General features: G+C 40.9%; 2 protein-coding genes across 3 annotated transcripts; one reads left to right on the plus strand and one right to left on the minus strand.

Annotated features, from left to right (window-relative positions):
• The first annotated feature begins 176 nt into the window (after positions 1–176).
• Positions 177–3,120, plus strand: LOC103423833 (porphobilinogen deaminase, chloroplastic-like). The gene is made up of 5 exons (XM_029091544.2): positions 177–603; positions 933–1,338; positions 1,952–2,158; positions 2,407–2,584; positions 2,716–3,120. The coding sequence occupies exons 1-5, from the start codon at positions 341–343 to the stop codon at positions 2,826–2,828; spliced, it is 1,167 nt and encodes a 388-aa protein (XP_028947377.1). The 5' UTR covers positions 177–340; the 3' UTR covers positions 2,829–3,120.
• Positions 3,121–3,455: 335 nt separating this feature from the next.
• Positions 3,456–9,519, minus strand: LOC114820568 (serine carboxypeptidase-like 34). Of its 2 annotated transcripts, none has more exons than XM_029091542.2 (10): positions 9,067–9,519; positions 5,609–5,719; positions 5,352–5,447; positions 5,159–5,251; positions 4,939–5,015; positions 4,544–4,834; positions 4,293–4,429; positions 4,066–4,158; positions 3,827–3,932; positions 3,456–3,710 (listed from the first exon to the last, which is right to left on the minus strand). In XM_029091542.2, exons 1-10 carry the CDS (start codon positions 9,356–9,358, stop codon positions 3,561–3,563), a joined length of 1,446 nt encoding a protein of 481 aa, XP_028947375.1. In that variant the 5' UTR covers positions 9,359–9,519; the 3' UTR covers positions 3,456–3,560. The 2 variants fall into 2 exon arrangements, with proteins under 2 accessions (XP_028947375.1, XP_070667011.1); XM_070810910.1 differs by lacking the exon at positions 9,067–9,519 and adding an exon at positions 5,925–6,035.
• Between the last annotated feature and the right edge of the window lie 13,196 nt (positions 9,520–22,715).

Genomic DNA, 22,715 nt, shown 5'->3' on the forward strand with positions numbered 1-22,715 from the left:
GTTATGCACAAGTTACATTCAAAATTGGAACATGGGCCATAGTTATGCACAAGTTACATTCAAAATTGGAAGTCCAAGAGGAAAAAGGATCCAAATCTGGTTTGAGGAAAAGCGGGGCCGGGGTGGGTTCCAAAAAGTGAAAATAAAACCGACGTGGCAAGGCAGGAGTTGGACTTGGCTGAGGGCAATCATGAGAAGTTGATAAGGAACCGGACGATAAGACCCAAATTATCCTATCCAACATCGATCCTCAGACAATCCCTTCGAACTCCAACACTCTCCAATCCCCGGCTCCTTCTCTCTCTCTCTCTCTCTCTCTTTCTCTCTATCTGCAAGTGCAATGGATGCTTTTTGTTCTTCTTCTTCCTGCTCCTCGTCTCTTTTGACCAAGCAGGCGCTTCCTTCATGCTCTTCAATCAACTTCGCAGCAGGAGTTCGCACCGTCTCAGTCCTCCACTTGTCCATGCCCTCCCTCAAGCCTCGAGCTTTTCCCAACTCTATCAGAAAACACAGTCTAATTGGGCTCCCAAGGGCCTCCGTCGCTGTTGAGCAACAGACCCAGAAGTCCAAACTCGCCCTAATCAAAATTGGCACCCGGGGAAGGTACACTTTCCATGTTTTTCCCCATTGTTTACCTGTGGGTTTCCTCCTATTTGAAAGTGTAATCTGATTTTAGCTCAATTACTCCAATTCTCCCTGTTATCTGTGGATTTCTAGATTTAAATATGCTCAATTGTGCCAACAATCTGTGATACTACTTCAAATTTAAAAACTTTCTGAAGATTTTTCTTAGGACAAATGATGTGATTTTGAATCTTTGATTGTATTTTTATAATCTTTCAAACTTTGACTAAATAAGTTATAATGATGGATTTCTTGTATTTTATGCCTTGTTTCGTGAGTTATTGATACTCTTTCTGGATATAGGATAGCCCATTAGCACTTGCTCAGGCTTACGAGACAAGAGAGAAACTCATGGCATCGCACACCGAGCTAGCTGAAGAGGGCGCAATTCAGATTGTTATCATAAAAACTACAGGTGATAAAATACTGAGCCAGCCCCTTGCAGACATTGGCGGGAAGGGTTTGTTCACCAAGGAAATAGATGAGGCACTCATCAATGGCGATGTTGACATTGCTGTCCACTCAATGAAAGACGTGCCTACCTACTTACCCGAGAAGACAATTCTTCCTTGCAACCTTCCGCGAGAGGATGTCCGAGATGCATTTATATCTTTAACTGCATCTTCTCTTGCAGATTTGCCAGCTGGAAGCACTGTTGGTACTGCTTCACTTAGAAGAAAGTCACAGATACTCCATAGATTTCCAACACTCAATGTAAGCTACCATATTATTCTTTGGTGTCACGTGCATCTCTGACTTTTGCTTATACCATGTCGAGAAGATTGTGTGCTAGCTATGTGTTTGATTTTGAAAGTCACGGGGCTTGTATTTTGCTTGGGCCATTGAATGGATATCCATTGGTACATTTACTTCTTTCTATTGTATCCCGGTGAAAAAATCTTGTCCTAAGAAGGGGTTGTGTGTGTGTGTGTGTGTGTTGCCCTGAAGTAGGGTTGGGTTGAAGGTCCGTTGTATATGTTCGTTATCTGAATGAAAATGCTAAGTGGTGGTGACTTTAGTTCCTTCCTAGCCAATTGCCCTTATGAGAAAATGTTTAGGATGGATTTGAAGTGGCGCTAGATGTTCAGATCCATGACATTCATGCCCTTTGATTGTGGCTTGTCAGGAATAATTAATAGGGCGATGCAGCTGCCCCCTTCCTTCCTGGATACGATTGAAGCATGACTCTTTTCTTATTTCCTATTTATAATTCTCTATCCCTGTGTGTTTGCTCCTCTCTCCCTAGCACTATTGCATGCCATTTCTTAGGTTTCTGACGTTTCTCCTGTTGCTTTTTATTCACGTTGTGGTTAATTTCATTTTGCAGGTGCAGGAGAATTTTCGGGGTAACGTCCAGACACGGCTGAAAAAGCTTAATGAAAAGGTGGTCGAAGCAACCTTATTAGCATTAGCTGGACTCAAACGCTTAGATATGACAGAAAATGTGACTTCAATTCTTTCACTAGATGAAATGCTTCCAGCAGTTGCCCAAGGGGCAATTGGAATAGCCTGCCGAACCAATGACGATAAAATGGTGTGTATAAATCTTGACATTTCCATTCTCAAGCTAACAGATTGAATGATGTTGTACTTTTGCACTAGTTGAGTAAAGTACTTTCATTGAATTGGCCCCATGAACACACACTTGGGTATTTAGCAGGAAGTGTTCTAAATAGCTAAAGGGAAGCAATATTAATACAGAAATAGTTGCCTCCTAACTGCTAAGCTCTGCTTTGCCTCTCCAAAATATTATTAAATTTTTGGTTCGTCTTTTCCTTGCAGGCTAATTACATAGCGTCCTTGAATCATGAGGAAACAAGACTAGCAGTTGCATGCGAGAGGTCGTTCCTTCTGACCCTGGATGGGTCTTGTCGAACTCCTATTGCTGGATATGCTAGCAAAGATGAGGATGGTAATTGCATATTCAAAGGGTTGGTGGCTTCCCCTGATGGAACCCGTGGTATGCTTGTGCTCATACTCTAAGGAACATTCATTCAGTTTTATTTCCTTGTTCTCCACTGTAAACTTAAAAAGGAAAGAAAAGAAATTAATTTTTGGCACTAATTACGCTCTCCTTCTGTCTATTTTCAGTACTTGAAACTTCTAGGAAAGGCCCGTATGCTTTTCAAGATATGATCGACATGGGTAAGGATGCTGGCCAGGAACTTCTTTCACGTGCAGGTCCAGGTTTTTTTGGTATTTAACACGAGACTTGCTAATAGAGAAAGCTGCGGAAGTCAATGCAGCCTTCCTCCCTCCTCGTGCAAATTTTGGTGGTTGCAACCAATTAGTTTATTTATCATCATTTGAGCTGTCTGTTGTAACATTAGTATTTGTTTTTCTTTGATTTTGTTGCTAGAAAGAGCGTCTGTTACATTTTTAAGGATAGTTGTTTCATTGATTGTATATTAGCATTTAGAAGATAAATCGGTCACACTATAGGCTTAGCTTGATTGTTGTCTGAGTTCATTTAATTGCCAAAATTTTGTGACTCTCTCTCTCTCTCTCTCTCTCTCTCTCTCTCTCTCTCTCTCTCTCTCATGGCTGTAGATCACACATGATTGGAAATGGTTGGTAGTTTTCTATGACCTACAGTCAGTTTTCGTTTATGGTGGCTGCCTGCTCAGGGATGCAAATAAACGAAAACTAACTGTAGAAAAAATAGCGACGCCTAATCCTGCATCTGGACGGCTATTTTTGTTTATGGTGAACTTACAGTTACACGGATCCTGTGGCGCCGCTATTTTTTCTTCTGTTCGCCACTAAATGTATGCACAGGTATTGCAGATTCGTTTCACGCAACTGCTTCAAAGTTTGAAAGACTCCACCAATTAAGACTAGGAAATCTGACTTGTACGATTGATGGCAGAGGCTAACCAAGCTTACAAAGAATCGTTTGCTTATTGACATCAAGAAGAAGAAGAAGATAAGGAATGCTAGAAAGGTTTCGAAGGGAGTTTCTGATTAGCCAAGAAGTGTTCAACCAGGAGGAGCGACTGCCTTGGTGCAAAAACCGGAACTTCATGGCCTGCTCCTCTAATTGTCACAAACATAAGCCCGTCGTACACAACTCTCCACCCGCCAACCTATCATATCAAAATTACAATTAATTAATTAATTAAAAACAGGATGTCAACCGAACCAAATCAAACCAACAAAATACGATAAATGCTAAGAGGATACTCAGGAGTGAAGGGAGTACCTGCTGGTTGTTGTACCAAGGAGTCCAATCTTCATTAATCTTCAACCCGAGCTTTTTCAATGCGTATCTAGTTGATGTTACCGGAACTCTCCCATCAGTATCCCCGCTGCATATCATGTCAGATAGCAGTTCTATACAGTTAATGATGGACTATTCGTGATCGCAGAACTTCAATCATTGAAAGATTTGGTAATTAGCTATTCATTAGTTCATGAATGATGAATCATTTATTTAAGTACCTATAAATCCAAACCCGGAGACCCCCAGCCACAAGCTTTCCAATTACAGGAAGAATTGATGGTGGTGCATCCTTCCAGAACGTGATGTTATCGCTGCATTTGGATGATATATATATTCTGATGATGAGTAATCACATTCATATATATAAACACGTACGACCACTTAGTTCTTGCATCATTGGTTAATTAATTTGGTGAATCAATATGTAGTAGGTTAGAGGTGGTACTTGCAGTGAGACCATGGATAGGAGATTTTGGTGACATTGGCATGAAGTGCCTTTTGAACGTCAGGCCTGTTCAAATACACAAAACTGTAATCTGATGTACAAGGGTCATATCCTGCAGGTCTCTTTTGCCGTACGTCCTGCGCCACAAATTTGTAGTCAACTTTATTTCCTCTAATTATTTCATTTTTTGTTTTGTTTTTTGTTTGGCTTTGTAACATAATGAATGAATATAGTTAGTGGGAACTACTTACGGCTCTGGAAAACAGAGTGGGAGCACCTTGAATCGTACGGGATTGTCTGCTGGTGCTGCTGCTACCGTTACTGAGGCACCTAGGGGTGTACAAGCTGTACATGTCTATGATATAGTACACATCAAAGTACTCATCTAGCAGCTTGTTACACTGTTTTGATATGTTTTGTTTGCTGAAGTCGCATTCCTTCTGAATATCATGGTACAAGCGATCAGAGATCACAGCATGATCCCACGCATAATCAATCAATCCCTTCTGATCTGTTTCATCATCTATTGCTGCGTTACCAATCTGCATCAGCGCATAGCTAGTTCGTAAATGGGACGCATAAAATCGAGCAACGAAGAAAAGTATTTATATGATGAGCAATAAGTAGCTAGATAAAAAATGATGACCATGAATCCCTTGAAGTTGATACGATTCTCCTTGGATCTGTCAAAAACCAGCTCAGAAAGCTGTGGAACATAATGCCCTGTAAAATGCACATGGACATACAGAAGAATAAGATATATAGTTAATCAAAGCTGCATGCATGACACACACACACACACACACATATATGTATGTATATATGGTTATATACGTATATATAAAGCCTATGTATATATTAAGTACCTGCGTAGCTCTCTCCAGAAATGTAGAAGTCATGGAACTTGTACTGTGGAAACCGTTGAAACCAGTTGATGATAAAATTGTAGGAATCCTCAGCTAGCAGGCATTTTAAGAAACAAAATGGCTGAGTCGTATAACTTGCAGATTCATAAGAAATGAAAAATTGATGGACAGTCGTGTTAATCTAATCAGATACCGGTAATTGTATCGCCAAGCTCCCTAATATCTTGACTAGTATTGGTGTAAGAAAATCCGACTCCAACAGGAGACTCCAAAAACAACAGATTGGCAGCTGAAAATGAAGTACAGACAACATTACGCGTGCACGATTAATTATTCAGATAAGAAAACGATCAGCTCAATGGGAAAATTAAATTATGTGTACTATAAATCTAAATGTAACAATGTGTTTCATTAGAAAGTTGCAGTTAAGTTGGCAAGCAATTAAATTACCATTGTTCCAGGTGTAAGGGTTGAACTTGAGCTTGGGTTTGGTGTCATTTTGAGGGAAGAAAGGGCCTAACTCCTCCATTGCTCCGTATCCAATTGATGAACATCCAGGCCCTGCATCCACATCAGGATTTTTATTTTGAGTTAATTTAATTTCTCAAGACTAGTTAGACAGTTTAGTGTGGTTGTGTATATACTGGAGCATATAGTATGCGACCAAATGTACATTCAGCCGTTCATTTATCATGTTTATACTAGAATTTTCAGAGAATTTATTCATTTTCTATCAAATCTATCAAACAACGAAAGAAAAACGGACATGTGACATAGCTAGAAAGCAAAACAGAACCAAATGGGCCGTTGCCTACTCTACTCGGCGCGTATAAAGAGAAAAATTCTATCTTTATGAATGAATCTGTGATGCAATTGCAGATACTATCAAATAGGTAAAACTAGACAGAATACGACTATATATATATATATATATATAATATATAGTATATACTATATACACATGTTGAGAGTCAATGTCAAAGTTAGGCAATGTTAGGCAATGTTAGGTATGGTTGTGTGAAAAAAATAATTAGGTGCAATTAATGTGTTTTGTGTGGTAGTAAATAATCTTAGTTTAATTAAGTAGCTTTCATTTGGTTTGCTATAAATACCCAAGTCCCCAAGCCTTGTACATCATCCAAAGGAAAAACAAAGCTAAGTGCTAAATAAGAAAAGCTTTGCTAATTAGTGTTTTTTGTGAGCTTTCTTTAAGAGTGTGCTTTATTTTCTTCTTCTTGGGATAATTAGAGTTATCTTGGATACTCTTTTTGTTCAACAATTGGTATCAGAGCCAAGACGGTCAGGGGTCGTTCTTGGTGGAGCTATCTTGAGTCGTGAGGAGTTTGGTACTCTGCAAGTTTGTTAGTCAAGCTTGATCGTTACAGTCGAAGTCTTGCCGGCACGATGGGTGACCTTCAAGTAGTTGGAGGAATCAAGAAGCTCAACAACAAAAAACTACAACACGTGGGCAACATGTATGGAGTCTTACTTACAAGGTCAGGACCTTTGGGAGGTTGTCGGTGGTGGTGAGGTTACACAACCGACGGCAGAAGATGCCAATGGCATCTTGCGAAAATGGAAAATTAAAGCAGGCAAAGCGATGTTTGCTTTAAAAACCACAATTGAAGAAGAAATGTTGGAGCACATTCGGGATGCCAAAACGCCAAAGGAAGCATGGGACACTTTTCTTACACTCTTCTCAAAGAAGAATGATACAAGACTGCAACTTCTCGAGAACGAGCTGTTATCGATGGCGCAATGCGACATGACGATTGCCCAGTACTTTCACAAGGTGAAGTCGATATGCCGCGAAATTTCAGAGTTACATCCAACAGCTCCTATTGGGGAAACCAGGTTGAAGAGAATTATTATCCATGGTTTGAGACCCGAATATCGTGGGTTTGTTGCCGCTATACAGGGATGGCCGACACAACCATCACTTGTTGAGTTTGAAAATTTGCTTGCAGGTCAAGAAGCTATGGCCAAGCAAATGGGAGGAGTTTCGTTGAAGGGTGAAGAGGAAGCGCTCTACACCAACAAAAGCAAAGGCACTTTCAAGCGGTACACTGGTAGTGAATCTAAAAAGGATGGAGACAAGGTGAAAAATCACCAAGGAAAGGAAGGCTCTCGTCTAGGGAAAGCTTCGAAGAATCGCGTTAATAGTAGAAAGTTTGATGGCGAATGTTACAACTGTGGGAAAAAGGGCCACATGGCGAAAGATTGCTGGACCAAGAAAGAGCATGTTGAAAGTAATACTGCTACTTCCAGTTCAAAGGAGAATAATGAAGATGGCTGGGATGCTGAAGCTGAGTATCGAGCAGCAGCAATAGTAGCTCAAGAGAGTACATGGCTGATACAGCTGATGAATAATCTACATCAATCAGTAGATTATGCTGTTCTGTTGTACTGTGACAATCAATCGGCAATTTGTTTGGCAGAGAATCCAATTTTTCATGCAAGAACTAAACATGTTGAAGTGCACTACCACTTTATCAGAGAAAAGGTTCTGCAAGAAGAGATTGAGATGAGACAGGTTAAGACGAATGATCAAGTTGCGGACTTGTTCACAAAAAGTTTGAGTACAGGTAAGCTCGAAATATTTCGCTGTCTGCTTAGCACAGTGCAAAGAATGAGAGCTGACATTGAGGGGGAGTGTTGAGAGTCAATGTCAAAGTTAGGCAATGTTAGGCAATGTTAGGCAATGTTAGGTATGGTTGTGTGAAAAAAATAATTAGGTGCAATTAATGTGTTTTGTGTGGTAGTAAATAATCTTAGTTTAATTAAGTAGCTTTCATTTGGTTTGCTATAAATACCCAAGTCCCCAAGCCTTGTACATCATCCAAAGGAAAAACAAAGCTAAGTGCTAAATAAGAAAAGCTTTGCTAATTAGTGTTTTTTGTGAGCTTTCTTTAAGAGTGTGCTTTATTTTCTTCTTCTTGGGATAATTAGAGTTATCTTGGATACTCTTTTTGTTCAACAACACATACAGACACAGCTCCGTTCTTTTCAATTTTTATTTTATTTTAAATATTTTTAAATGAAAAATCGAGGGCATCTCTATATTAGGCAAATGAAGCCAGAGACAAAGTCAGATTCAGAGCAATGATAATCATACTTGCGGTTGAAACTTGAAACTGTATATTATTCAAGGAAAAGGAATTGGGAATTAATCCATCATTGTAGGATCTGACAGCTCCTCTTTTAGTCCGATGAGGATATGGAAATTACACAAGCGCATGTACATATATTATTCTTTTCATTTGCATGCATGGTATCCTGATTTTCAAATGCGGTTTAGAAGAATTTATTAATTTGAAAGTCTCCTTCTAATTGAACCTATCTATATGAAACAAAAACATAATTAAGCTCACAATTATATATGACTATGGAAAATAAGAAAAAAATGATGACAGGGAAAGAATCGATGGCGAATGCACAACAAAAAGATGAATGCATGATTGTGACAGGTTGGATATTTTGCTCACAACAGGTAGATAGGCTATCTTTGGGGTAATTTCTAGGGAGTTTTAACGAAAAACCCACGGTACTGTTCATTTTAACGAAAAACCACATTTTTACACTAAAAAGTCAAACCTGGTACTATTCATTTTACCCTTTATTTTGTCCTTATCATTAAAACTCAAAGTTTTCAAACCCTTTTCATTAGTTTTCCTTAATTTCTAGTGATAAATGGCAAGAAACGAATAAAATTTACCTTAAAAACTAATAAACTAGGTGATCATGAGAATATAATGTATACGAAATTATTTTGAGTGAAAATTCTCCATCAAAAAAAAAAAAAGAAATTTGTGAATGAATTTTTGAAGAATAACTAGAAAAGTTGTTTAACGAGGAATTGTGTGTTAACTACAGTTAAGGAGTGGTGTGGAAATGACGTAGTCACGTACCTCCATTAAGCCAAAGGAGGAGGGGTTTATCTTGAGGGTTGTTGATGGCTTCAAAGAACCAATAGAAGAGTGCTCTTCCGTGAGTCTGGTTGACGGTAACATATCCGGCGTAATGCTTGAAGCTCACCGGAGGCTGGCCGGGGAGTCCAGTCACCTGGTCTGCCTTTTGCTGTCTCATATGATCATGATGCTGATGCAGTCTAGCGCCTAGGGTTCGAGTAGCACAACATATGCTAAAAGCAAGCAAATAAAGAAGAATAATATTCAAAGGAAACGAAGAAGAAAAAGCCATTCAAGTTGGGAACTTGGGACTGAGACTTTCTTCTCTCTCTCTATCTATCTAATTATTATCTACAGAGAAATCCTATTTATGAGGCACGTCAACAGCACAAGTAGCTAGTAGTAGTCGTAACAGTCGGACTATTCCAAATCCAAATGGTAAAGCCAGACAGATCATTCATTCATACATAGAATGAGACCCTGATCGTCTAAGCGTGTGGTTTATATATTAAGTTCGAGTGGTCCAAAGACACATAAGAATGCTAGTTTTTCTTATCGTTGCCATTGATATGGTTTCATCTTGCATTATTACCGAACTATTATTGATACTGTAAAAATTTAATTGTGCACTACAATTTTTTTTTATATTTAGATATAAAAATACTCTTGCAAGAAGTGCACAATTAGATTTTTAGAGTATCAATAATAATTTTCTATTATTATTATTATTAGAAAATGATTTTTTACACGCTATTTTTTTCTACATCTTCTATTTGAAAGTAATATATGTAAATTGTAACATAATTATTGATTTGAACAAATCAAGGGTCAAAATCAAGAATCAATAGATTATGTGCACAAATCACTCTCATTATTATTATTATTATTATTATTATTATTTCTTTTTTTAAGTTTATTCTCAATTGCTAGTTGTCTGGCCATCTCCTTTTGGAAGTATACATGTAAATTGTAATGTAAACTTGAGGATTTGTATCATAGAATGAGACCCTGATCGTCTAAGCGTGTGGTTTATGTAGTAAGTTCGAGTGGTCCAAAGACACATAAGAATGCTAGTTTTTCTTATCGTTGCTATTGATATGGTTTCATCTTGCATTATTACCGAACTATTATTGATACTGTAAAAATTTAATTGTGCACTACAATTTTTTTATATTTAGATATAAAAATACTCTCGCAAGAAGTGCACAATTAGATTTTTAGAGTATCCATAATAATTTTCTATTATTATTATTATTAGGAAAATGGTTTTTTACACGCTATTTTTTTCTACATCTTCTATTTGAAAGTAATATATGTAAATTGTAACATAATTATTGAATTGAACAAATCAAGGGTCAAAATCAAGAATCAATAGATTATGTGCACAAATCACTCTCATTATTATTATTATTATTATTTCTTCTTTTAAAAGTTTATTCTCAGTTGCTAGTTGTCTGGCCATCTCCTTTTGGAAGTATACTTGTAAATTGTAATGTAACCTTGAGGACATAGTATGTAAATGCATCAATATACTAGTAAAATATGGTATAAATTGTCATTTTGTATTTGATTTTTTGTTTGCTTGCTTGGGTAGACTTGAACCAAAGGGACTCTTAATTTGGACTATTAAAAGCGTACGTTTCAACATGTATATGTAGATAATGTATATTTTAAAGGGAATTGACGTAGATACACCTTCACATTGAAGATGTACTTTATTTTACACATGCACGAAATATAAAAGCTAGTCATAAATACAAGGATCAAATTTGACACCCATATTCTCCTTGATTTGATCTGTGAAATATATTTGTATATCACGACGGAGAGATTTGTGTTTGGCTCAGTCAATTGCTTTGACTTGTAACCTCATTTTCTAAACCCTAACGTTATCTGTATATTTTTTTTTTGTTGAATACATTAATATTTGTATGTACTTGACCAATGTAGTTAACAGCTATTACGTACGTAGCAATATGGCAATATCCAAATAGCTAAAAGCTCAAAAGCCATATTAAGATTATCTTTAATTTCAAAAGGGAAAAAAACATCTCAATTTATCTCGGGTTTGAAAACTATATTTCTCTATTTATATTAATGTTAGAAGTGTACATCAAGAGTTTCATTTAGCGACTATTAAGTATGTCATCAATCACCCCTTTATGCATGTTCCATTATAATTCTTATATGTGAACCGTTCCATTATTATATATAGACACACACACACACACACATCACCAATTGAATGATGGCGAAGTAATAATTTGATATTTGTGCATGGCATTGGCATACTAACATGTATCTCATTCTCACTATTAAACTAGCATTGGCTAGCTGAAGTTTTTAATAATTGGACATAAAAGACTCCTAATTCCAATAGTAAAAGGCTGTCCATGCAACGTACAAATCCAAGAATAAAAAAACACCATACAAAACGATAGTACTTTTAATTTTTATGTAGGAAATAGCAGATCAGAGCTTATATCAAAATGCGACAGATGGCAGCCTATGGTTTGCCAAAAAGTGTCTGATGATCCGGAGAGAACGCCTGGGAGCAAATGTGGGAAAATGGCCTGCGCCTCTCGTTAAGAAAGTCAACCCCTCGTATCTATGCTCCACCCTCCAACCTAATTAGTAATAAACCATGCATTCATATTTCATACATTCATTACCTCCTTATTTCTAAATCATTGTTATTAACCCAATATAATCTCCAATGATCATAAATTTGATACTATTTTACTTTACCGCCGCGAGCAATTAACCTTTTTTTTTTATTCATTTTTCTGTTTTATCAAACGCTTGTGATTAACTGTAGGTAGAATTTTACCAAAGAAAGAAAATAAATATGAAGTAGGTAGACCTACGAATATTCCAAGGAAAGCTTAAGATTCCTTCCTTTGAATGGTTTGATCTTTTTCTATCCAATCCTTTTATAGATAATTAGACATTCAATTTAGACACTGATTTCAGCTAAACCCCACAATTTATTTATCTATTTATCTTACATGTTTTTTTCTTTCCTTTTCTTCCTTTTATTGACATTTTTGGCATTTTAAGATACAACCAATTATCTCTCTACGTCTACAGTGTAGATGATGTTTTGCCACATTAGTGCAAAGTATTATGCGCTCTTGTGCGGATTCAATGCCCATTGATCATCTTCCTCCTAACAATTAACAATTTAAGCCATTAAAGCTATGGTTTGTCAAAAAACAAAATTATTAGCTCTCTATGGTTGTACCGTGGGGTCCAGTCCTCGGTAATGTTTAGGCCAAGTTTGTTCAATGCATACCTTGTTGAGGTCACCGGAACCCTACCATCTGCATCTCCACTATTCACAAGGAAATAAAGCAAAAATAAACTTAAAATTCCAAATTACACAATGAATTTGCACGAAAACTTGAATTAGTTGTCTTCATCTTTTATATCTTGGAATTATGTTGCACACATTCTACCTATTTAATTGTCTTTATCTTATTCGTTTATTTAATTAGTTTTTAGGTAGCTAGCGAGAGAGTGGATTGCAATTACGTAGTACGTAAATATACCTGTAGATCCATACACGAAGATCTCCATCAACGAGTTTTTGGATAATTGGAAGAATTGAAAAGGCCCAGTCCGTCCATGCATTGCTTACATTAGCACTAGTACGTGATAGAAAAGTTAACGGTCGATATGTTTAAGCAAACTAATTATATACAGCGCAATATAATCAACAAATTTATGTTAGAATTCCTCTGTCTTACATCGACCAAAAGGCTTGAGAACAAGTTCTTTAAATAGAATTACCCCACTCTAACTATTACCGAGACATTTTGTATTAAAATCTCACACCTGACGGATTGAGCAAGTGCCCAAGTGGGGGACATTATCGGTGTTGTTGGAGTAGGCCCATTGCCCGTCTACCTAAAATTTAAGATGGTATCAGAGCCAGGGGACGTGTCCGTACATCCACGTGAACGGGTGGGTCCCCTTTGACCCCGCGCGAACGGATGAGCCATGGCTTGACTCCACGTAGGCCAAGAGATGCCACGTGAACAGGTGGGTCCCCATTGGCCCCGTGCAAATGGGTGAGCCCTAGCCTGGCTCCATATGGTTGCTAATGTGTGGAACTTCACGTGTGACCCATAAAATGGGGTCTCATGTGCGAGTGATTGTTAGAATTCCTCTATCCCACATCGGCCAGAAGACTTGAAAACAAACCCTTTAAATATAATTACAGTCACATCCCGGTCCGGGACAAATCACTTCCCAAGCCCGCTCCACCACCGTAGCACGATATTGTCCGCTTTGGGCCCCGACTATACCCTCACGGTTTTGTTTCTGGGAACTCACGAGCAACTTCCCTGTGGGTCACCCATCCTGGGAGTGCTCTAGCCACCTTCTCGCTTAACTTCGGAGTTCCTACGGAACTCGAAGCCAATGAGCTCTCAAAAAGCCTCGTGCTAGGTAGGGATGAGAATATACATTTAAGGATCACTCCACTAGGCGATGTGGAATGTTACAATCCACCCCCCTTAGGGGTGCGACGTCCTTGTCGGCACACTTCCGGTCAGGGATTGGCTCTGATACCATTTGTCACATCCCGGCCTAGGGAGGATCACTTCCCGAGCCTGCTCCACCACCGTAGCATGATATTGTCCGATTTGGACCCCGACTACGCCCTCACAGTTTTGTTTCTGGGAACTTACGAGCAACTTCCCAGTGGGTCACCCACCTGGGAGTACTCTAACCCCCTTCTCGCTTAACTTGAGTTCCTATGGAACTCGAAGCCAGTGAGCTCCCAAAAAGTCTCGTGCTAGGTAGGGATGGGAATATACATTTAAGGATCACTCCCATGGGCGATGTGGGATGTTACAATTACCCCACTCTAACTATTACCGAGACCTTTTGTATTAAAACCTCACACCTGACGGATTGACTAGGTGACCAAGTGGGAACAATATCAGTGTTGTTGGAGTGGACCCATGACCCGTCTACCTAAAATTTAAGAACTTAATTCTAAATGAGTAGTGATCATTCTAAATTTTCTTTGATATACGTATATTAAAGTATAATCTTAATGAAATTACTTGCAAAGCCTCCGTTCCATGAATACGGTACTTTGGTTACGTTTGCATGCAATGTTTCTTGAACATCTGGACGATTGAAGTATGTTGTTGCATAGGTCATTGTACACGGATCGTAACCTCCTCCACTACCTGCAGGTATTCTCCGCAATGTATCCTGCTCCATTGCAAATTAAAGAAAAATTAATCTTAATTAATTTTCCTTTATTCTTGTCTTGCAATTTGCACGGTGAAACAAGAAAATAAAGGAACATTAACTAACATACAAATCGAGAACCGAATTTGAGTGGCAGTTTCTGCTTATCTTATTATTCATTACTGATGACGACGACGACTGGGTGAAGGGTCTATCGAGGCGACAAGTCCGAGAGTATATGCTATATATATCGATGAGACTGTAAAGATCGTAGTACTTGAGTAAGTAGTTTCCAGCATTCTGTGGTTAAGTTTTGTTTGCTAAAATCACAATTTGCCTTAATTGATTTGTACAAAACATCAGATATCAGGGCATGTCCCCATGCATAGTCAATCATCCAAGTTGTGTCTGTTTCATCGTCCAACAAGGCATTCCCAATCTGCATTTTTCACAATTCATTAATTAAGGATTTAAGTGATATTCTTCTCTGTGATGACATGCGTGAATATATACGTCTTGAGACAATTAATTACCATCAAACCCTTGAGGTTTATATAATCATCCTTTGTTGATTTCTTGTGTATATAACATCTGCCAGTTGTGGAACGTAGTGGTGCCCTATATATTATTTATAGAATACTTAAGAACATAATACTAATTAATTCGAGTATGAAAACCCAACACCAGCCGGTGCGTCCAAAAATAATAAATTTGCCGATGATGATCAAGTACGTACATTCATGTTTAACGAAAAACCATAACAGAACCAGATCAGACAAGACAACAATTAGTAATTCTGTATTAATTTTCAATCTTCCAGTTAGCCAGAGGATTACTTAAAACTAGCTGCATAGCATGCCTTCATCAAATTGTTGCTATATTAGTTTAGAAATTGAGAAAGCTGGAGATTCAAGATGACGTGCCTTTATTCCAAGTGTAGTTATTGAATTTTACTGTCGGGCCCTCCTTCACTAAAAATGGGCCAAGCTCTTGGGCCTCCCCGAAACCAACGGAAGAACATCCTGGACTTGCGGATAAGAGTAGGTCAACTTGTTATAAACTCATGTAAAAACATTTTAATGTTGAACAACTCTTCTCATCATTACACCTCCATTGATCCATATATGGAGAGTGACAATTTTTGCTATTATTATTTTAGGGAATTGTTATTAGCATTAAAAAAAATCTTATTTTACACTCCAAACTTTCTATAATTAGAAATAAAAATACTATTGTGAGGAATGTAGAGCAAGATTTCTAGAGCTTTTTTATTGTAACGTTACTCCACTAAGCTATAATAAGGATAAGGGAAAATGTTTGAACTCTTAAACGGAACGGATGGATGACAATTGGGAAATATGTTTTTTTTTTTTTTTCAAATTGTGAATTGAGAAATATGTTTGGCTAACCCCACTTAGGAAGATAATGATTTGTTGTCATCGTGGTTGTGGAGCCAAAAATATTCTCAAGGCGACACGTGAATTTTTGGACAAAAATGACAAAAATACCCTTGCAGTACAACGAGGTTCCTACGCGCAAGCAGCGGGCAACCCTCTTTCAACCAAGACAGAAGTGCCCAAAATAGGTAACAATTCAAAGTCCATCTCATCAAATCCTTTCTACAAGGTAATTCCCAAACACATTCCTTTTAAATTATGTTAATTGTCTAATTAATGGGTTTATTGCCTAATTAACCCATTAATTGTCAATTAAACCATCCATTATATCCAAATAACCACAAAACACATCCAATTCAACCCTAAAACACCACATGGCCGGCTATCCCCATTCAAAACCTAATCCATCACTTTTTTTCTACATTTTTCACCATTTCTTCCTTTTTATTAGCCAATTAATTCCATAACCACAAAAATATTTCCTTTTATGTTTAATTAGCCAATTAATTGGCTAATTAATTGGCTAATTAAACCAAAATAAAACCTAAACCAACCTAGCCCTATAAATAGGCTCCTATTTTCACCAAATATTCACTCCAACACTTTGGCAAAAATCTCAAAATTCTCTAAACACTATTTCTCTCTAAATTCTAACTTTGGCATCGGAGGTTCTTCGGCCAAAGCCCCCCCCATTCATTGTGGGCGCGTGAGGCTCTTGGCCTTAACCTAAGGTGTTAATTGTTTTGTAGGTGCAAAATTGTCCAAGATCAAGGAGGAAGAAATTTGCATCCACAAATTGGTGCTTTCATTGAGAGTTGAAATCCATACTCGTAGAAGACTCTCGCACAAAAAGGTTTTTTCTTTATTTTCTAGTCCATTTGAATAATTTTCATATGTTCTTATTATTAGAATTTTTTACTTGCAAAGGTTCTTTGATAAAACGTATAAGCAAAATATAATGGCTAGAAATTTAGAAAATTCCACAAGTGAAAATTCTAATGTTCAAGAAATGGGATTGCGGAGATTCGTGAGGCTAAATGCGACAATAAGTGGAGCAGCACCACCACCACGAGTTTCCAACATGGGAACCACCACGGTGGCTACCTCGGTAGCCACTCGTGGCGAGGTCCATGGTGCATTCACCACGGCTCGAGTCGTGCCATCAAAGGCTCACGACACCAAGGCCATTATCCAAGTCGTGCCATCCAAGTTTGCACGGGCCTGGGCCCAAACCTCGCATTCGCATGCATCACATACTAAGCAGCCTGCTCCCGCCAAGCAGCCTGCTCTCGTGACCCAGCATGCTCCCGACGAGCAGCCCACTCCCGTGGTCCAGCCTGTTCTGCCAAGCAGCCTGCTCTCGTGACCCAGCATGCTCCCGACGAGCAACCCACTCCCGTGGTCCAGCCTGTTTCAGTTGAGCAGCCCACTCCCGTGGTCCAGCCTGTTTCCGTCGAACAGCCCACTCCCGTGGCCCAGCCTGCTTCCGTCGAACAGCCCACTCCCGTGGCCTAGCCTGCTCCTGCCAAGCAGCCTGCTCTCGTGACCCAGCCTGCTCCTAACGAGCAGCCCACTCCCGTGGTCCAGCCTGCTTCCGTCGAGCAGCCCACTCCCTTGGCCCAGCCTGCTTCCGTCGAGCAGTTCACTCCCGTGGCCCAACCTGCTCCTGCCAAGCAGCCTGCTCTCGTGACCCAGCCTGCTCCCGACAAGCAGCCCACTCCCGTGGCCCAGCCAGCTCCAGTCGAGCAGCCCACTCTCATGGCCCAACCTGCTCCTATGGCTTTCCAAGCAGCCCAAGTCGGCCCAAGACTATCTCAACCATCCAGACCTACCATCGAGCCGGGGGCATTCTCACCACATTTTTCACGGATTTGACATTTCCCACTCAAATCTCGCACCCGGAGTCTACCACCATTCCACTGCCTAAGGAAGCGCATTCCTTCCAAGCTCTTCCAATCCAAATGGCGAACAACACTTGTCTCGACAAGTTATAGAGTTGACAAGCGCCCTTGCACAATAGACGGCCTTGGTGAATTAACTTTTGCAACGCATCGGGATCCAACTTGCCCCGGACGAGGTATCTCGAAGTAGGACAAGGGCAGACGGACCTTTCCAGCAGCGTCCCAGCAAGCGGCCACTCAACCAGCCACGAGCCGAACGTTTGGGAAGTGTACATTCCCGTCTTAGCACGCGGAGGAGCATGCACTCTCGACTAGGCCCACGGATGGGCATACATTCACGGTTGGGGTCATACTCTGATAGTCAACATAAGCAACCTTCCGGGCAAAGTGTTCATTCGCAGCTAAGCCCACAAGGAGCATCATTCACCTCACATCAGAGTAGGCAGCACGACGGACGGAGAGAAGTAGTCACTCAATCCAGCTCAAGTTCAACCAGCAGCCTGCGAAGAACTCGCTCGCCTGCTAGGAACGCACCACATGCACTGCATCCGCGGCATAGACGAGCCAAACACCTGGAAGAGCAGCTTAGACCAGCAAGTCATGGCTGGGGGCAGTCGAGAGCTCAGTTACCCTAATAAAGGTAAATTCAAAAAGAAGTAGAGAGACTCTTGACTAAGCGATTGCATGATTTCCAACGCAACGAGGTCACCGACGAGGCACTTCGACGGAACATGACCAAACATAAGCAGGTCACCCTTCACAGACGAGATCGAGCAGGCAGAGCCTCCACGCGAGTTTAGCATGCCACATTTCACATCTTTCAAAGGGGATGAAGACCCGGAGAGACACATAAAGCGCTACTGAAGCGCAATGATCCTTTATCGAAACAATGATGATCTCATGTGCAAGATATTCGCCATCACTCTACAAGGCGAGGCGCAAGATTGGTTCTACACCCTGCCGCCACAATCCATTCGGAATTTCTACGAACTTTCTTTGGTTTTCACCAAAAAATATTCATCTTATCGTTCAATCAAAAAGAAGTCTGACCATTTGTTCGACGTCAAGAAGAACCCAAAGGAGTCGCTTCACGACTATGTGAGGAGGTTCAAAGTAGAGAAGGCAAAAATAGTCGGATGCAACGACTCGATAGCTAGAGCAGCCTTCCAAAAATGACTTCCAGCAGACCACCCGTTATTAGGAAAATTGATCATGAAAGAAGATCTAACTCTGGCAGACTCTTTTACTTTGGTAGAAAAGTATGCACTTTGGGATGAGGCTCGCCAATGCACATTCAAAGACTTGAAGAAGTACCCGACATCACCTCAATAGAAGCAGCGGAGAACTTATTCACATGTTTGACGGTATCTAAAGTAGTAATAAGCTCTACCATCATGCGAGAAGAGATGGGGGCCCAACTACCTGTATTCTACAGTTACCTGTATTTTACAGTTCAAAAGCTCTCCTCGATGCTATTAAAAATTCAAAAGCTAACTTTGGTGATAGTTGTTGCAACCCGGAAGCACAAGTTTTACTTTCAAATGCATGCAGTCATCCTCATGACGTACTATTCTGCCCAATCCAGACGCGCGACGATAAAGGCATAGACCCCAGCGGATATAAAGTTTTCTGACGAACGCAACACTGGAAGGACACACTCAGAAGCAAGTTTTATCCTCGTCACCCTAAAAGATTATACATATGAGCAACATGTACCGGCAGTTGAGTACCACTTCTTGCTGCGCACCACACGGCCCTAGCGGACCCTTGCTCAATGATTCAACTCTAGAGTGGCCCAATACCGGCAGTTGAGCATCTCATGCTGCGTATGACATGGCCCCATCTCCACAGCTCCCTACTGCGCCTTCACGCCGAGCCTAGGTGACGTAACAGAGCTGCCCAACGATGCCTCAGAAGTAGCCGAGCACACTCTAGCCGCGCCTACTCCACCGATGGAGACTTCTGGCATTTGCATGTCGATGGCGCAGAAAAGCCCTCATCACTGCCTGCAGAGAAGGATCCAAAAAGACGAATCTCATCTGTGAAGGTTTGTACAAGATCAGCAGAGTAGGCGGCAAAAGTAATTACACCCTCGCCACCATGAAACGGCAAAAAGATCGAAAAGCAGTGGATGGCCTACAATCTGAAGAAGTACCATGTGTGACCTCCCGCTACATCAAAACCCGAAGACTCAAAAAGCTCAACGGACACCACCTCACAAGCTGAGGACTATCCAGTTGTTATGCAGTTCCTACCTTACAGCTAAAGTTCTCGTTCGTTTCACTCGTTTTTCAATGAGGAATTTAGAAGTAATCACAACTTGGCTTGGCTGCATGCTTACAACAACTAATCACTCATGCACTTCAAAAGAAGACTGCGCCCTTCTTAGGGACTCATCGCAGGAATTGCACCCCCCGAGGGACCAACCATGTTCTCCAGTGCGATAGGGTAAACCAATTCCCCGACACCCATATGGGTTAGCTCTCCAAGATGGGAGGATAAACTTTACACTCCGAATATCAAGACGTGGATGAGCCTGGCTACCCTAGTATAACTAGATGCACGATGGCTTGCGCCGGGATTCCTATAATTAGCCACAATGGTCTTTTTCAAGGCTTAGCTAACTGAAGGATTTTGGGTCTCTTGGCCTAATCCGTGGGAAACCGGGCCCTAGATACGGAGGGGGCACATTATGCAGTACGCCCTACAGACGGCTGCCCTGGAACCCTAAAGTTGCTACCAAGTGCACTAAGGTAGCCTACGGATTCCGGAAGACTGCCTACGGCTTGCCCTTCAAGCAGTAAAGTCGCACTAGACTTTTACAACCGCACATTCTTGTGAAAGGTTAAACAAGCTAGCACGCATATACTAAGTTTTATCCACTGTCGACATGCTATGTAGTCGATAAGCTTCACCTCTGCCAAACGCGAAACAACCTACACCAAGTCATAAAGTGTTGTGATACTTACTACGCAACCTACAGAATTGGAGAAAGTCAAGTTAACAGCCTAGTGGTTACGCGGACTTGTCTGCTTCTGTAAGTAAGGCATCCGGCTGCCAACCCTATGGCTAACAACTTTGCAAAGTTCTACACCAACACCTACGGCTGCATAGGCTACGCGGGCTTGTCTGCTTATAAAAAAGTAGCATGTCTGCCACTGGTCTATCAAGTCTAAAGGTTAAGGCATGAACAAAAGAAGCGAAGATGAAGAAAAGCGAAGGAAAACATATTTATAAACAACTAGCAAAGGCCGAAGGAGTTCAAGCAAAACAAGAGCTACAAGAAAAAACAAATAAAATCCTAAAGGCTATCTAAAAGACTATAGCAGCTTGGACATCCCACGACTACTCGGTCGCCACACCTTCAGCAGCCACGACGCTCTTAACAGCGGTATCATCCAGCGTTTCACCCCCGGCTACCCCAGCCTAGGCACTAACTTCTCCAACTACTTCACCAATGGAAGCCTCAAAAGTAAAATCAAGCAAGTCTTCCGGAGAAATAAAGAAGGTCTCAAAACCCCGAGCCCAGCCTTTTCACCTTTCAGCTGTTCATCCTCCTCGAGCAGACCAACATGGATGCTCTGCAGCTCATCCACTTCCTTCTTCAGACTTTCGTTGATCTTCAGTATGCCTTGAAGTTCCAACACTTGGGGTTCAAGCCTATCGATGATTCTCTTGAAGTGGATCACTTAGTTATAAGCAGCAATAAACTCTTCATCCTTTGTAGCAAAATGAAGCTCAGAAACGACATGCTTAAGATCTTGAATCTAAGGTATGTGACATCCGATCTTCTTCTCTGCACTTTCATGCTTAACTTGGATCGCGTCAAGCCTAGTCTTCAAGTTAACGATCTCTTGGCGAGCGGTCTCAAGCTGCAAAGAAATGGGGGCAGAAATATTAGACCCCTTCAAAGTAATGAGCTCATAATCTGCCATAGTATTTGCCATCTCCTTAGCAGCCTTGCTATATCTGCATCATAGCAAGCAAAGCAGTTCTTCTATATTGGGTCGTATGCTTCGCAAACGAGCTTAGGCAAACACCTTTCTGACGCCATCAACAAACTTGGCACAAGCGTCCATGTTTTCAAGAGATCTGGTTTCAAAAGCACATAAATCTCAGCAGCCTCCCCAGAAGCAGGCTTAGTGGATTTCTCACAGCTACCTACGCGAGCAGTCTCTTCATTCCCAGCAGGCGAATCAGTCTCAGCAGCATAAGAAATGGGCCTTGGCGCCACTTTAGCAGCAGAGTCCACCTTATCACTCTTCATAATAGCAAGCATCTCCAAAGGTGAACCAGACTTAGCTCCCAACAGACGCCTTGGTACAAAATTCGGTACTAGGGGCATGACAGGACCTTTATGCCGAACAATCCTATTAACAATCGTACTAGCCATTCTTGACATGGCAGGCGCCACATGCTCAGATCTAGCAGCCTCATTTTTCATCCTCTTGGAAAAAGTCAAGTCAATCACAAGCCTGGAGGCAGTCGACGAACCCGCGCGAGCGAAAGAAGTCTTTGGTTTTTCTCAGCCGGCTTCTCTTGAGCAGGCAGGGAATATCCTTTTTTCCCACCTTCACTTGCAGCAGGATCCACAATAGTGATTGGACGAGCCAATGCATCCGCCTTGATCCTATTCACCTCCTCTTTTGGGAGCAGCCCATGTTTCTCTTAACGAAGAGAGTTAAAGTAGCCAACGTCATTCGTGGTACCTAGCAGGGGAGTTCAACCCAACATTCCAGCAGCTCATGAAGCCCGCAACCTCTTCATTTCTCTCAATCACCAGCCTAGCTCGCGTCGTGTCCAAAAGCCTAAAAGGACATGAACCATGTGACTCGCCTAGTACTGCGCCCCAGCACAACAATCCGCGGCCCCAGCCTCACAAGCTGCCCTTGGTTCTAGCCAAGTCAAGCAGCTTAAAGCAGTGGTCCCTACCACAATACCTCCTCGGCCCATGCCGAGCCGACTTCTGGCCCATGCCAGCCGACGTGCCGCACCACCCCAACGGCTGCCCCGCGGTAGCACCATCCAAGAAGAAGACAAGGAAAATTAATTTTTTCTTACCTCAGTGTGGCACGAAGAAGACGAAGAAAGTAACGAAAGACGGTCCTTCGCACGGGTAAGATGTAAAAGATTGCTAGAGGAG

This window comes from Malus domestica, chromosome 13 (genome assembly GCF_042453785.1).
Source record: "Malus domestica chromosome 13, GDT2T_hap1".
NCBI classification, from domain to species: domain Eukaryota; kingdom Viridiplantae; phylum Streptophyta; class Magnoliopsida; order Rosales; family Rosaceae; genus Malus; species Malus domestica.